At 45.6% G+C, this 17,251-nt stretch overlaps 3 protein-coding genes across 3 annotated transcripts; 2 read left to right on the forward strand and 1 right to left on the reverse strand.

Annotated features, from left to right (window-relative positions):
- Positions 1–2,703: 2,703 nt before the first annotated feature.
- ARB_00555 (uncharacterized protein) lies at positions 2,704–3,894 on the forward strand (the record flags this gene model as incomplete). The annotated part of the gene is made up of 1 exon (XM_003013324.1): positions 2,704–3,894. One exon carries the CDS (start codon positions 2,704–2,706, stop codon positions 3,892–3,894), a length of 1,191 nt encoding a protein of 396 aa, XP_003013370.1.
- Positions 3,895–10,627: 6,733 nt separating this feature from the next.
- ARB_00556 (uncharacterized protein) lies at positions 10,628–14,740 on the forward strand (the record flags this gene model as incomplete). The annotated part of the gene is made up of 10 exons (XM_003013325.1): positions 10,628–11,016; positions 11,139–11,342; positions 11,413–11,693; positions 11,758–12,409; positions 12,502–12,534; positions 12,699–12,748; positions 12,894–13,367; positions 13,422–13,532; positions 13,595–13,856; positions 13,942–14,740. 10 exons carry the CDS (start codon positions 10,628–10,630, stop codon positions 14,738–14,740), a joined length of 3,255 nt encoding a protein of 1,084 aa, XP_003013371.1.
- A 462-nt stretch (positions 14,741–15,202) lies between these two features.
- ARB_00557 (uncharacterized protein) lies at positions 15,203–16,917 on the reverse strand (the record flags this gene model as incomplete). Its single annotated transcript, XM_003013326.1, has 3 exons — positions 15,203–16,189; positions 16,298–16,805; positions 16,871–16,917. The coding sequence occupies 3 exons, from the start codon at positions 16,915–16,917 to the stop codon at positions 15,203–15,205; spliced, it is 1,542 nt and encodes a 513-aa protein (XP_003013372.1).
- Between the last annotated feature and the right edge of the window lie 334 nt (positions 16,918–17,251).

A 17,251-nucleotide genomic window follows, 5' to 3' on the forward strand; every position in this document is an offset into this window, starting at 1 on the left:
AATTACTCTCCCCCGCTCCCAATGATGCCAGAAAACTTGTCGAGAGAAGGCTCCCATTCTCATGACCAGCGATGCAGGCAGGGATTCTGTTAATCTAAAGCATTGACGGATCCTGAGCGAAAGACAGAAATAGTAAGTCCTATAAGCTAACCACCTCGCTGCTTGATAGATAACTTTTTCCTGCGGCTGCCCAACGAATCCTTGTATATAACAAAAATATACCCCGGACATCACATGTATGCTTCTGATGACTGCGTTAGTAGGTATTTTCTTGAGTCAGCTGGGGCTCTACTGTGTTGCCTCTAGTATTGTGAGGCTCGCCTGGTTAGTGAAATCACCTTCAATTTAGCTGCAGTTAATATGCTGATTCCATCTAACTGGTTAGTTAAGGTACAGTGGCTTCACTCATTGGAGTTACGGTTACATGGCGGTCCACGAAGACGAAGAAAGGGTAACAGTCGATCTGCCTAGTTATCTGGGACGCGGGGTCAAGAATAGGACGCGAAACTGACGAAGATAATTCTCTATGTACCAAAAATCTGATATTCAATCCTTCACCCATGGACTGTCTTAGCGTTGCGACTGGAGATGCGACAATCCATGCTTTCTAATATGTTTAGGCGAGTACGGGCCTTCGATGAAAACTGCTGAGCGCTGAGACGAGGTTTGGAGACCTGCCCACGGACGTTCTGACCGTGGAATAGACAAGAATTGCATCCGCCTCATTTTGCTGCATCAAGCTGATATTACTCACAGAGCAGTGATACCATGTGGGTTGCATTTTTAAGCGAACTGATGATGTTCTCTCACCTTTCTCTGGTGATTTGATAGCCGAGTTTGCCAAAAGCAAGAGAAAATTCATGAGCAAACTCGAATCAATTCAACAAGACAAGGGTTGTGCTTACCGCCAAGGGCTCTGCTTACAAGCACTACTATTCTTGTAATTCAGCTCAGATATCCAAGCAGGCTCCTCCTCTTGACTCCATAGTATGGACAGATGGGAGGTATAAAGTCGGCCCTCTCGCCCATCAACCTCAATAGTTAACCATCAAACTTGACAGTCAACCATCCTCAGAACAACAATTCAAATCCCTATTGCTTTAATTGCAATCAAATTCGCAATTCTTCTCAATATGAAGTTCACTGCTTTTGCCGTTGCAGCCCTTTTGCCTCCTATGGCACTTTCTGCTCCTGCTCCAGTGGATGATGCTCCCGGGAAGTATGTTGTCACTCGTGGAGATGAGGCTCCTACTACGCAGCCGCGCACTATTGAGAAAAGGTCTGTTACTGGGACCATCACTGCCTCTGCGCTCAAGTGTCGAACATGCCCTCGTACCTCCTGCACAGCCGTCAGACAATATTCCAAGGGAACCCGTGTTACCTTGCGATGCCTTACCGCGAAAGACACGACAACCGTGAACGGTAATCCGTAAGTAGACTATATCTTTCTTAATTACTGTCAAGTATCTTCTTAGCTAACTAAACATTGTAGATTCTGGACTAAAACGAGCGATAATTGCTATGTTTCTGATTACTACGTGAGCTGGTCCGGTTAGTCTACACTCAATTCTTTACCGAATGGAATGCCCTAAAGCTCAGCTAACCTGTCGCAGGATCTCTCCCTTCCTGCTAATTGGCTACAATGCCGATCTGGAATCAGTAAGGGATGGAGATATGCTTGGGTCGAGTTCGGATCATGAATATCGTGCTCTCCCATCAATTCGTTCTCGTCCTTTAGCATATCGCCCACTTTCCATATATCCTGGGACTTTCGGGAAATTATCGATCATCTAGTTGTGAGGCTCCAAGAGAGGTTTACTTATCAGAATGGATATGACGCCGTTGGATTTATATCTCGTTATAGAAAAAGTCAAACCTTAATAACTAGAGTTCAGGGTTCCATAGATATATATAACTATACAGCCTTCTATCCATTTTTTCAAGCTTTGAGCCACTAAAGCAACTGTACACGCGTAGCTATGTATAGACATAAACTAATAGTTTACCTCTCCTACAATTAAGGGAAGAAAATGGTTTGTCTTTATTCCCCCGAAAGTCAAACAAGTCAGTGAGGCTCGGGTAAGGTTCGAGAGCGGGCCCTACTAAACGCTAAATTTGCAGATCTTAAAGCCAGGCTATGCGGGTCCACCCCAACCATATACTATCTATAGCTCTCTATAACTAAGTCCCCTACTAAATCCGCAATATAATATTTATTGAAATCAGCTTATTTAGTAAGTTAATACCTCTACTATGTAATTTAAAGGATTTCCAATGATATCTAATTTATTGACAGAATCTTTAATTTTAGAGTAATATAAGTCTTTTAGAATACTCCGTACCTCTTCGTTTCCTGAGAAAAGCTATTCCCGTATGGATCTGACAGCCGATGCATGATCGGATATCGAGGTGGTTTCTGTTACTAGATCTCCAGAACGCTGAAAACAAGATTGCAGTCGCTCCCAAGAAATTATTTCAAGGATGCAGATATCTATTAGGCAGTTCTAGTACGAATAATGGGTATCTTATTTCCCCGCACTCAAGATCCTGACTAAACGTTGAAACTTGGATGCCTATTCTCTCGGCAGGACTCAGCCTCAAGGCAACCATATTAATACCTAGGTATTTAAGAGCCCACAACGTCTCCCCAGTATTCTATAACATCTGCACAACACAAGTACGTTGTAGCAGGATTTTATCACAATGGCCGAACAATCATCCCAGGCACCGCGGATGCGTATCCGAGAACTTCTACCAACTCTTCATCTCGGTGACTTCTCTACCGGCCCGCTCAACTCTCTCACAGACGTACCAGGTGTCAAAGTCAACACCCAAGAGGTCTATGGCGACGATGGAGCCATCAATACCGGAGTGACATGCATCCTGCCTCGCGACAACTGGTCTGAGGAATTCTGTTACGCTGGCACGTTCAGTTTTAACGGCGCTGGAGAGCTCACAGGCGCCCATGTGGTCAATGAGACTGGGCTGCTAATTTCGCCTATCGTCTTGACTGGGACACTCGAGATAGGTTCAGCCTATCAGGGCATCTTCCATTATGCTATCAAAACTCTGGGTTCTGAGGACGGGAAAGTGGACTGGCTGACGCTCCCGATTGTTGCCGAGACGTGCGAGGGGTATTTGCATAAGTGCATTTCGTTTGCAGTAAAGCCAGAACACGTTGTTGCCGGACTGGAGAATGCAAGCGCAGAGAGAGTCAAGGAAGGAAATACAGGAGGCGGGACTGGTATGATATGCCATAGATTCAAGGCCGGGACTGGGAGCAGCAGTCGAGTCGTCCCTCGCGGAGACGGGAAGCCGGGTGTCAAGGGATACACTATCGGAGCCCTCGTGCAGACGAACTACGGTAAGATGAAGGACTTGCGTATTGGTGGAGTACCCATTGGTCGGATACTCGCTGCGGACGCTGCGAAGGATGAAGCCAGAAAGGCTGCACTCGAAGACCTTGCGAGAGAGAAGGACCGCAAGGACGGGAGTATCATTGTGGTGCTTGCCACCGATGCACCCTTGCACCCATTACAACTGCAGCGCATTGCGAAACGTGCAACAGTTGGCCTGGCCCGAGTTGGGGGTAATGGCCATAATACCTCTGGAGATATCTTCCTTGCTTTCTCGACTGGGAATTCGATCCCGAACATGGATGTTCTCGGACCACGCAAGGGCCCGACACCACTGGCCATCGAAGTTATTGACGACAAAACGATCGATAATCTCTTTGATGCGACTGCAGATGTGACTGAGGAGGCAATATACAATGCACTTTGCATGGCAGAGACTATGACTGGCTACCTAGGGCGAAAAGTCGAGGCACTGCCACTTGATAGGGTTAAGGAGATTGTAACCAAGAGTGATGTGAGCAGCGAGTATTTAGGCTGAGGCGGAATAAGAAGCGCCTCATGAACTATGCTGACTTCTTGAAATACAGTGACGTCACTAGACATTTGTATTAGGGTCAGTAGTTAGCGCTACTTAACTATTCAGTTAACTCTCGGGTCTTCCCCCACCGTTGGATTAACTAGTTAACCGGAAACCTTGGATAAATATGAAAGTTAAATCATTGAATGTAAAAAGTTGTGCTTCTTCTATAAGCAGTTTTCACTCGTCCCTGACAATTGTATATTACCTGCAAGTTGGCTGTCTGGCCAATTACAAGAGTACGGCCTTTTGCTTATCATTTGCTCTGAAAAGCGCCCGGAATAGAATGGTGGGAGTGCCCATAACACTAGCCAGGGACGAGTATAGAATGACAAGATGCGGATTATTCGAGATCGGGGTAACAGCTATGGCGAGCAAGCCTTCAACGTCCGAAGTTGTCATCCAGACAGATTGAATAGCTGACTTTATTGTCTTTGACGCTTGATTGTGGCAATCTCAGTACAAGTGGTAAAGCAGAATATTTTTGCAATAGCACCAAGGACATAGATCGGAGTCTGAAGACAGATATCTAGTTTGGGATTTGGCCATTCTGGGGATATGGATTATGCTCCTCCAAAATGAAGCAAGGAGTAACTGAGGGCCAATTCTGTTCTCTTATAAACGAGCTATGGACATTCTCTTAGAAAAATTCAAAGAGGCAGTTCTCACTAGAATCACGAATCGTATACTAGAGCCAACGCCCAAATTGAAAAAATAGGCGGACTGTCACTGCTAACGTGTCTTCTTTGCCTTCACCTTTCTCCCTCTTCGACGCTTTAGCGCATCCGGAGTGCATTCGGTGTCAAGGAGATAGTCCCCTAGGTACTCAATCAGACCCGAGAGGCAAACGTCATACCACTCAGTCAAAGGCAGGAAGAACATACCAAATTTGAGGAAGTTCGACAGTGAAGTGGCTTAGAAGTACAAACTTGGCGCAATCCCACTACTCGCGTAATGAAGTACTTTGCTCTGAAGGAGAATGTTAGTTCCGATGGTGGCTAGAATTTGGTTGATTTTGGCTGGTGCCAGGTGTTAGGCTTGCAACTTACACTTTGAATATTATAACTACCTTTTGAAGAAACCCAAGCTATCGATGAGGATCCACGGAAGAGAACGGCCGAAGTAGAACAACTCGTGAATAGCGAAGGACATGATGCAGGTGGCCAGGGCATCATTCTGCAGCCACGCATACCATGCAACCCACAATCTTTCTGCCACGGTCAGGTGGGTATTGACTTTGGTTATATCCTGATATTGGCCCCATTAGGTGCCAGGGGGCAGCACAGTAGAATTTCTGGAAGGAAAAGGGTCAATTCCACATAAGAGTATAATTCAACCCACCCCGCGGGGGTGTAATGGATCGTTGGGGATACAGACATTGTGGTTTCTAGCAGATTTCCAATAAAAGAGAAGAAGCAGAGGCTAAGAGAAGGGGAAGACCATTTTGTGAAGTACTAGAATATATGGCTCGGATAGCCATCGGCCCGTATATGGTCTGGTGTTTGCAGGGCTACCTAATAATTTTTATATTCCGACTTCCGTGTTATATTATAACCCGAAGCGGAGAACTGAGTGGATAGCTTTCTCGATAGTAGATACTTGTGGTTTTATTCATCGGCGGCCGTGTATTCTCTCCATCTTGAACTATTTCGTCCATGACATCAGGTGAAGTGATATCGGAGTCTTCAAATGCATGGAAGTGAAACAGTATAACTACCAAGAAGAAAGATATGGGGGCTGAAACCATTTCCAGAATGTTTGCAGAGAGCCGAGCAGTTTGATCTCCCTTCGTCTTCTGTTCTTCCCCTGACGGCGATCACAAACCTAGGAGAGAAACGAGTAGAGAGTCCGATAACCAAACACTTTGGGCGAAAGGACCTGAAGGATTTCACGAAGCTCGCTTGTAACATCTGTAAGGTGACGCCTTCTACTCTGAAACACCTTTTGATTCATACAAAAGCAGTGCACGGTTGTATCTCAAAAAAATGAAATTGCGTAAGATAGTTCAACCTCTAGCACTTCCCATCCTTCTCCGAATCAATAGTTGGTCATCTTGTCTTCGTGTTAGACAGATTATCATTAGCTTCCGGAGCTTGGAAAGATAAGATCGAACTCGTCAAAAGAGGGAATATTGCAACAAGTCCTGGAAGATTGCTGAAATGGCTTCGCCTTCTTGGCTCTTTTGTTATGAGAGGCTCTTAGTTCGTGGCTCACACGAGGGAAATGCTGTTGGCATTGATCGCGTTCAGCCGGGTCGACCGATAACTAGGGATTTGAGACCACAGAATCCAATAACTAGTTAGTTAAATCTGCACGGTGGGAGCTGAAGCTTCGCTGATCCTTTAGGTCTGCGTCGCATTCAGAACAATACCACATATGCCCGTGGCTATCTCTCACTCTGAGCGAGCTTGGTCGTCTGATGAAGCTGGTATGTTGGCGTCGCCTATGCTCGAGCAGCGTATCCAACGTGAACTCCTCTTGGTGCTCTGTACATTCGTATCGTGAGGCCCTGCTCGAAGCTTTGGAGGTTCCTATTCGTAGAGCAAAGAGTAGTTAACTAACCGCTTGATTTATGGATTAGTTAGTTAATTTGTCGGTGAGCAATAGTTAAGCCATATGCACATGTTCTCTGTAATCCTTCAACGCGGTAGATCGAGGGAGATGTTCGTAATCCTGTCCGCGATACTCCGTAAAGGGTGACTATAATAATAGATCACTGCCAGGAATCATCGAGCCCCGAACCCTGGTGGGCCTGACCGCTAGGAGGCTAAATGCTACCTAGTTAGCTAGCGGCCAGGGCTCTCCCGCCTCCAGCCCAGCCGCCATGCTCCATCCACTCCACGGCCATCTTTCAATCCCCACGGGCGTGGTATCGCGTCTACTATAGCTACGACAGTAACTACCACAGAGGACAGGACAGTACCGTCTCCATAACAGTTCAGCGCCTCCAAGTTCCAGGGCCTGGAATTTCATCATGGTCCAATTAGTCGAATTTCGAGGGTTTGGCTTTTGCCCCGGACGCCGTGGCGCATCTCGCGAAGCAGCTGGATGGATGGCTCAGCTTGGGTAACGAGTAGTAAGATGACCTGTAGAGCTGGGGCTGGCGCGAAGTCGAAGGCGATAGACAAGCTATTATTATTTAAGCCGTCTCCAAGTCCGACGGTTCGTTTCTCGTATATATTATCATTTGTGTACTCCGTACTCCGTATTTGGGGAGGACAGTCTCGATGGCAAAAAGAAACGAAACCTGAGATCGATAACTCACTAACTAACTAGTTAGTTGACTAACCTTGAAAACACGCAACTCGGACGCCTCGGACGACGCGGGATCACGAATAGTTACACGAGCGCGATGGCTCGAATGAGACGGACCGAGCCCATCAAGACGTTCCATGAGCGATTCTACCTGGATTAACCTGCTGTCACTGTGTTCGCCCCACCCAAATCCAATGCAAATCGTTTTCTTTTGCTGGCGAAGACACGGGACACGGCAGGGCGACGGGCCTGAGCAATAGGGGAGGGAGGGAGGAGGTGAAAGGGCGAGATCCCAATGCACGAAAGCGACGGAGCATCTCTGGTCATAATAATAATAATGATGCCCTTGATGGGATGTATCATTATCTGACCTTTTCGACCTCTTCCCGTCCATTCCTCCTCCGAGATGAAGGAAAGAGTCTACTCCGTACGGAGTCCTGCTGCTTGATAGTGCAAGAGGATGACTCCCTCGAACGATACGGCCACAGCTGCCGGCGCTGTGGTTCTTGGAATGGACAGGGCGGATCTATGGGTTCCCTGTGTCGTCCTGGTCGTGATATCGGGGCTCTTGGTGGTTGTGCGGCTGGTCGGTCGATACTACAGGGCCGGCATCCACGTCGACGACTATATGATACTGTCTGCATACGTATGTACCAGCCTGAAGGTCGTGAAACAGTGATATGAAAGTGCTGACAATCTTTCTTGAACATCAGGTAATCACAGCTCCGTTTACTGCTGTGATGGTACTCGGTGGGTAGTTAGCGCATCCGGACTATCCACATGGCATACATACATGGATGCTCATAAATGTGTACAGGAGTCTTCCACGGACTAGGCGCACACACACGGGACTGCTCGCCGCAAGACAGGATAATCGCGTTGAAAGTAATTATATCACTCACTACTCGCCCTGTATTGCGAATGAACCCATGCAGGAAAAAAACAATGCTAACGTTGTCGTCCTGGATCGCAGTGTCTGTACATCCTACAGGTTCTATACAAGCCTGCCCTCGGCCTGATCAAGATCGCCTTCCTCCTCTTATTTCTTCGAATATTTTATGTCCAGAACTGGTTCCGTTGGTCATGCTATTTCCTTATGGGACTGACGGTGTTAATGACAATCGGATTCACTTGTCCATCCATATGGCAATGCAAGCCGATCAACGCATATTGGGACCGCTCCATTCCACACAAGTGTATTGAGAATGCGCAATGGAGAGTCGTCTACTCGGGTCTCAATGTCGCTACCGACTTCTTGATCTACTTCCTCCCGATAAAGCAGACTATCGATCTCCCAATGAGAACGAGGGATAAGCTTGCTGTGATATCCATCTTTTCCCTTGGAGGATTGTAAGTTGCCAGCCCTGTGTTATCCTCGTGGGGTCAATCATTTTTTACTAATGTCGAGGATATAGTGTCTGTGTCGTTAGCATTGTTCGAATAACATATATAATAGGGAAATCTGACAATAGGGACCCCTTGTGTCAGCTACACCATACACCCCCTCCCCCTCGCTGGCCAAATTTTGCTAATAGCTGAGCATTATAGGGAGCATAGCACCGCTCGCACTATGGACTGCCATCGAACTCAATACCGGCATTATAGTTTCCTGTCTACCTATGCTCCGTCAACCGCTTTCGCTTATATGTCCATCAATACTGTCAAGCCTACGGGACGGGTCGAGGAGCTACAGGGAGAATTCCCATCAATTGAAGCATGGCCACAGCGGCGGCGAGTCAGGACGTGGTGCCGTTCCTGCCGGAAGCGCCGATTCGCGATGGGTAGATCACTACAATGAAGATATCTATATGGATACCGTTACGTCCAGAATCGATATAGGCGGAGAAGGGAGCAAGGAATGCATTCTCTCGCCAACTCCACCCCCGGACGGTACAGCAGGTAAATACTTAGACTTCTTTATATCTATATCTACCTTCTAAGAGAATAACAACTGACTAGCATAGAAGATCTAGATACCTTGGTGCCAAGGATGCCACCCATTTACTCCTCCAAATTCCGCAGTCATGGCTCTCGCGATCAACCTTGACGTCAATATGGCAGTCTACACACCCTCAATGCCATTTGTCCTCTCGCCCTAAAGCGGCGGCTGCTCCCCCTTCAACTCAGGCTCCATCCGCCTCCACGGCTAGACAGGACCGCCCACAGCAGCCAGAGATACCTTAGAACCCATTTTGGCCTCGCCTTGGCCACTGGCCCTGGGATTGAACTTCTCGACCTAACGGGGTTTGACTCCCTCGCAGAAGCCAAGCAGGAGGTTAGGCAAGGCTTCACATCAAGGTTAGTTCAATTTTTCGGTAACCCAACTTCATTTAACTAATAGGAAATTAGAGGTTTGTCCGCTATCAACGCGGGTGACATAGAGACTCCTATTATCCCCGAGTCATCTATAGGCTATAGCTCCGACCCTAAATAGAAGACCAAGTAACATATTGTGTCAGTACGTATACCTAAGCACGCCTATATTACTATTCATTGTAGCTAAACTAGATAGAGGAGAAGCTAGCAATTATATAGGTTTATTTGCTCTTTTCTTTCTATAACTAAAATAATCAATATTTTAATATTTTTTAAGTTTATAAAGAACTTTATTTTATCTTAAGAATTAAGATAAATTATAGAGAGACAGAATCTAGAAAATAGAAGAAAGATAATATTTATTATAGTTATATCTATACTTATTATATTGGTATATTAATATATTATAAACTCTTTCAATAATAGATAATAATTATAAAAAATACTTATTAAATTAAAAAAATATTATTATTATTTCTTTTATATAGTATAAATATTAAAATATAATAAATTTAAATTTAAATTATTAAATTATTTAATTTATTAAAATTTATAATTTCTATAAAATTCTAATTTATTAATTAGTTATAATCTCGTGCCTTAGCGCGCCCACCCCTGTTGTATATATTTATCTTTTCTTATTTAATTCTTTATTTATTTACCTATTTCATGTATATATGTATTATACAATACTTGAGACTAAATTTTGATATATTCCTCTCTCTTGACTCTCACGTTTATATATATACGAATATATGGCCTTTTTGGTATGCTTCCGCGGCTTTGAGTCTGTTCATTCTTGAAGATGCCGCTATCTAAGACTTGCCAAAACTGCGCCAATTCCAAGGTACGCTGTGTGCGGGATTCCGACAATAGGCCATGTAATCGGTGAGTCTGAAGCAGTGCGGAAAATACGGATGTATTTCATCGCTTATCCAGCCTCATAAGATGCTCCCGCCTGGGTAAAGAGTGCGTAAACCGCGAGACACGTCGACGCTTCAATGGGTTTCAGAAAGATCTGTTAGTACAAGCTTCTTCTATTACTTTCGGGGAGTAACCAGAGCTAACAGTTACCTATTTGATAAGGAGAATCAATGCTCTCGAGTCAAAGGTGAATGAGCTCATGGGCGCTCGTCATGCGCTACTGGTACCACCCGCCAATACTGCCGCGGCTGGTCTCTCAGCTGATGATGATGATGATATTATCAGCAAAGATGTGGTTGATCGCGGGTTTCTAACCATAGAAGATGCTGAATGCTTCCTCTCCACGTTTAAAGTGAGAATGATCGAGCATTTCCCATTCGTTGTGGTTCCCCAGCCCACAATGGCAGAGCAACTTCGCCGGGACAGGCCGTTCCTCTTCCTCTCTATCATCTCGGCGGCATCTTACTCAAACATGCCACTACAACGGAAATTGGGAGAGGAAGTCAGGTCAGCTATTGCCTCGCGGATGATCGTCAACGGAGAAGTTTCCTTCGATCTGCTGCAAGGATTGCTGGTTTATCTAGCTTGGTAACTACTGCCACTCGAAAAATGTGCAAATTCAAGTGAAAAAAAATTGCCGACAGTCCTGCTAGGTGCCATTATCACACGCGGCCGTATCGTTATACCCAATTTCTCCAGTTAGCTATTAGCCTCATTATCGAGATGCGGTTGGATAGACCGCCGCAGACGAAAGTATGGAAATCAGGGATCCGATTCATATCAAATTACGACCCGGACGATGATACTTTTACTAGACCGTCATTCGGCCGTGATGAACATGATACTTTTACTAGACCGTCATTCGGCCGTGATGAACAGAGGGCTGTCGCAGGTTGCTACTATCTATCCTCGACGTAAGTTCGGCCCACTTTACCCGAAGCCCAGGACGGAATGAAAGGAGAAATCGAGCTCACCTGGTCATAGAATCTCCGGACTTTTGCAAAAACAGCTCACCTTTCCATATACCGCTTACCTCGAAGAATGCTGCAAATCTGTTTACGATGCGGCTGAGTACCCGTATGACAAATCCATCCTCTACATCGTTCAGCTCCAGCATATTGTGGAAAAAATCAATCGTATAACCTTTCAGCACGGGATGGAGCTGAAGAACTCTGGGTCGGCGATGGAGCTATATGTCTCAAGCTTGAAATCTGAGTTAGAGGCATTCCTTGTCCGGTCAGGGTTTACTTCAGCAGACGAGACAAGTAGGTAATCCCTACCACGAGGACATGCCATTCCCCGGGCTAATCTTTCCCATCTTCTCTATAGCACTTACTATTATGCAGTTCCACACCGCTGAGCTTTCTCTCTACCAGTTGAGCCTGCTGGACAAACGTAGACAGCAATCTGGATCTATACAGACTACGCTATCGGATGATATGTTATACGCAGGTGGCATGGCGGCACGATCTATACTTGAACTTTATCTATCGCTGCCGCCTCGCTCAGAAACCGGCTTCAATAACACTGAATGGGTTCAGATTGGATTTGCTTTGATTGTCGCCTGTAGGCTAGCAAGCACCGCCCATGCAGCTGAACCGGCAGTTTTCCGCCGACACACGGAATCTCTCTCAAATACACTGACAAAGTTAAAAATGCGGGTATCGGAACTATCCACGGATACGGTCGATTTGAATGGAGATAAGGACGTTTTCACAAATTATGTCGATCGTGTTGCTCGACTTCAAGTTTGGCTGGATACAAGACTCGAGAAAACAGGCTCCTCTGATATTATTAACAATACTGCCTCGGGAGAACTGCGAACAATAGAGGGCACCCCCAGTTTAGAAAATCAACCGTTAGCAGCTGATGCCTCGGGAGTTATGCACGATTTTTCGCCTTCTGACCTATTTGCTACTATGGCGAATGGCTATCCTTCGATAGAGGAGGATGATTTCGCTTACACTATAGATCAAATGTTGTATAATTGGGTGTGATATTCTCTATCCTTACCCCATCCTCGAGAATTTTCTATTCGATAACTAGAGCACAGAGTCTAAGGACGAACTTTAGGGTGGAGGAGAACAAACCCGTCCGTCTCTTGAGGTATGAAAACCTCGTTTTATATACTTTTTGTATGGATCGGGTCGCCTTTGCTTTTCCCGGTCATTTTGAGGCTGAAGCGCAGCTGTTAACTAACTTAGTTAACGCCGAGCCGAAGCCTAGCGTGCCAGTGCTAACTTTAAACTTAGTTATATACATCGTTTTAGTGAGCTCTATATCTCCGACCCGACCTTGTGTGTATATATTGAGCGAATAGGTAAGAAATTTAACAGCCCAAATCAATGATAATTGCCAGTCTAAATACCCAATACCCACCATGATGATTTGCACTTTTACCCTATTTCTTTGCATTTTAATCTGCAGTTCCTCCGGCCTCTCGTTCACACCATGCCCGCTTCTAGGGCCAGCATTCCCTGAGTTCAGATTGGATACGGGCTCTGAAGTACTAACCTCCGCTCTCAAGAACCTTACGAAGGCGTTCGATAAACTAGTTCTCGAAGGGAACGGGGATCATGGGGAGATCTTTCCTAACACTACTTCTTTCAGTTTATCATTGTTCTCCGTTAACGAAGGCAACGCAAGCGACCAGCCCTATTTCTTTGATTACCACTACACGGCGCCACCCTTGAAATCTCACCCTGTGGGGAAAGATACTATCTATCGCATCGGCGGTTTGACTGAGATTTTCACCGTTTGGACTATTCTGATCGAAGCAGGAGACCGCATCTGGAATACCCCTGTAACAGAGTACATCCCTGAACTAGCTGATGCTGTGAGCTACCGCAATGGAAAACAAGATCCAGTGAGCTACGTTGACTGGGAGACTATTACGGTTGGTCAGCTCGCAAGTCATATGGCCGGAATTTCCAGGGGTTGTACGTTTTAGCCCAGCGAAGCAACTATTTGAATTATCACGACTAATTTTGTAGCTTCGATGCCCGATTTGAGCAAACAATCTGCATTCCCTTTCGCCGATCTACCACCTTTTCCGGCCCCTGATACTCCTCCCTGTATTTCGAAATCCTCATGCAACAGAACTGGTGAGTTAACCACTCCACGTCTTGAGCTGAGTGGTCTTTATTTAATATATTCACCCGAACAGAATTCTTCGAGTATATTGTTCAACAACCTCCCGTTGTCCTCTCAGGAACTACACCTATCTATTCCAACGACGCATTTCGAATTTTAGGATATATCGTGGAGTCCATTGCTGGAAAGCCGTTTGCGTCTGTACTTAATCAACGCATTCTTGAGCCTCTCAAACTAGGAAAGACAAGTTTACTCTTATCTGAAGACCCGTCGCCAAGGGTGCTCCCAGCGGATACGAATAGTCATGGATGGATGCAAGGTGGAGCAGAGGCAGCGTAAGTCCACCCCCCCCCCCCCCCACCCCATACCCCATGCAGAGGATGACTAGCTATTAATGCCTTAATAAATCTCTATCTGCAGTGCAATTTCAATGCTCTCCACTGTTACCGATCTCGCCGTTGCTGGAAAATCTATTCTGGCGGCAGCCCTCCTCTCGCGCGCCCAAACCAACCGCTGGCTGAAACCCGTTGCCCACACTTCAAACCCTGCAAACTCAGTAGGGTATCCATGGGTTATATATAGTGCGGGAGACTATCCCGACACACCGATAATAGACGTGTATACGACTCTTAGCACCGTTGGCTTGTATAGCTCATATATTGGCCTTGTTCCCGACTTCAACGTTGGATTTACTATCCTAGCTACAGATAGTAACACGAGCCCAGATCTCAATCCCCATACTGGTGTTATCGGCGACAACTTGTTGCCAGCCTTGACCAAGATTGCGGCCATCCAAGCCAGCACAAATTTTGGAGGACTCTACTCTTCACATAAAGCAAACTCGTCCATCACTGTTTCTGCGGATAGCTCGCCAGGTCTAGTTATTGATACATGGATCAGCAACGGCACTGATTTCCGGGCGACATTGGCCGCCTTAAATGGTGTTGAGGAGGTTGATGCATTGAGCATACGGCTTTATCCAGCACATCTTATCTCCAAGCGAACCCCTATATCGAGACAAGCCTTCAGAGCAGTCTTCCAGGACAAGAATGAGTTCGCTGATTATGGGACTCCTACCTGTGTGACTTGGCTGAGCGTTGATAGTTTGAAGTACGGAGGAGCGTCGCTTGATCAGCTTATATTCGAGGTGGACACCGATGGGAAAGCTCTGGATGTTGAAATCCCGGCGTTACAGATTACACTTGAAAAGCAGAAATAATTTTGAATATATATATATAATTAAATACAAATTTAATTAATAATTAGCTTATAGTAAATTATTATTAATTTATATACTTTTAAACTATAGTTAATTTTATAAAAATATATTATATAGTTTACTATCTAGAATTCTCTATAAAACTAGGAATTAATTCACACGACTATTTTGTTGCAGACTATAGTCTGGAGATCTAAATACTACCCCAACCCCAAACCAACTGATTCTAAGATTTTCTGCGTACTTGCTTTGTCTAGTTCCCATATATATCCCTCGTTTCTTCTCCGTTGGCTTTTACCCATAGAGCGCTTTTAAAGGCTGCGGCTTTTATTAGTATTTTGCGGGTCCCTGGCGCCTGTAAACAAACAGTACACAATAGAAGAAAAAACTATAAGATACCTTTTCAGCAATGGAAATACCCTCACTTTGATTTATATTAACCGTTCGATCTACTTGAATCGTTTACTCGTCTTCGTTGTAATCATCAAAGGGCCAATGCTGCTCAGTCATCTGCCTCAGCCATGGGTCATCATTGACTGCAGCAAGCCCCTCCACCTTGATCGATCGTGCTCTCTCTTTCGCTTGTTTAAACAATTCATTTGATGTCCATCCATCAGACCCAACACCAAGGAACCCATTGATCTGTTCCAGTTCAGTGTCCACATCCCGCAGTGAATCATCCAGTGCTGCCCTCTTCTGCGCATCCTGCTCGCTAATTACAACAGGACATGCAGGAAGGCTTCTATCTGAACGGACAGCAGCAATCTTTGACCAATTCTGCGATACCTGTGCGATATCCACTTGCAATGGGGTGTTGAGGCCTTCCCACGGACTGCCTGCATTGTCAAATATCCGGCGTCTTAGGAGACCAAATTCCTGTTCAAGGGCCTCTGAATGAGGCTCATTCAGTTTCTGCGTGAACCCCAGATAAAAAAAGTGCACATGACGGCGGCGGAACTGCTCGCATGCTATAGCATGCTCATCTGCATCCATGGTACCAAGATCTTCGGGGAGTTGCGGTGGAATGAAGTACATGGACTGTTCATCACCATAATTCTGAAATGATCGCGGTATACCAGCAGCAAGAAACATGGGAAGAACCAAAGAGTGCTGCCAGTCGATAAGACCCGTGATCTTAAAATCTTCAGAGATGAAGATGTTGCTGGGCTGAAGATCGGGATGGCGGAGAATAGGAAGGTTGAGCTTCGGGCATGTAGGAGCAAGGTACGGTGCAAGCTGGAGATATTCCAATAGTGAATTGGAATGTTCCTCCGGGTCTTGTTTTTTGTAACCTAATGTTTCTCTGTAGGCACGTTGAAAGGGAAAACGAGGCTTTCCATATGTCCGAATCCAGGCCAATTCTTTTTCAGCTGGAGCTTGAAGGACAAGGCACGGATCGTTATCTATAATTGTGAGAATCAGCAAACAATTTTTTTTTCCATGGGCTTCCTACTCACGGGGGCCGCGGTCTATGTCAAGACTTGCGCGCTCATTAAACCACCATCTAAGATTTGCGTAGGGACCAATACATAGCCCTTCCGAGTCCGATAAAGGTACATGAGGAGCGCCAGGAGGCAGGTCGTGGGCGAAGTATATACTCCCACTAGCAGGTAGGCTGTTGGCAAAGAGCTTGGCTTCCAGTGTTACAATTTCGTGTAGGACTTTGAGCCTATCTTTTTCGGGCAGGCTAAACCAGGCATCGCCGATAGGTCTTCCGGGGAGCTTTTCCATCAAGATGTACTCGACGCCGACAGGGTTATCATGCGCCGAATACCCCAGGACACGAGGGGCAGGAATGCCACAAGCACGAACAAAAGCTAATGTTGCGACCTCGCTAGCTACTGCAAGGCGTCGGGGCATCGTCGACGGATATGGAAGTCGGGCAAGTAGAGATGAGCCATCTTTCATTGAGATGTCAAAGACACGGTTGAAACCCCCTTCTGCCAGTTTTCGGATGCTTCGTATCTCTGAAACTGGCCTACCGACAGCAGTTGCGGCAGCTTTCTTCAATTCATCAACATTGAATACTAGGTGGCGTTCGGCAAGGCGACGAGGTTCATTATATCTGCATGGTCTAGATCAATATATACAATTTCGAACAGGAGTCTCCGGTAATACACCTAAACATACATCCATCTCCCTGAAGTATACTTGAACAGATCGTTCTTGTTTCCCATGCCTTCTTCAGCCACAACTTGCGATGGGCTTATTTCGCCAGCACACCTCAGTGAGAACAGGCGGTGAAAATTTTTGCTCACGAATCTAAGCCAGTATACGCGCAGCAATGACCCATGAGTAGTGAAAGCGTTACTATGCGATCAGATGTGATATCTTGGTGCCTTCAAGTTGATGTCAAAGAGGCCATGACGCGTGCAAATACCACGGAAAAATGTTAAGAGAGGAATAGATATAGATAGTGAAAGTTGGAGTCAATATTGTACGATTCCAAATTATATACTTATATAGTCAAGCTATAGTAGTTATAAAAAGTATTATTATATTAAAAATATA

This window comes from Trichophyton benhamiae, assembly GCF_000151125.1.
Source record: "Trichophyton benhamiae CBS 112371 chromosome Unknown contig01356.0, whole genome shotgun sequence".
In the NCBI taxonomy this organism is placed as follows: Eukaryota; Fungi; Ascomycota; class Eurotiomycetes; order Onygenales; family Arthrodermataceae; genus Trichophyton; species Trichophyton benhamiae.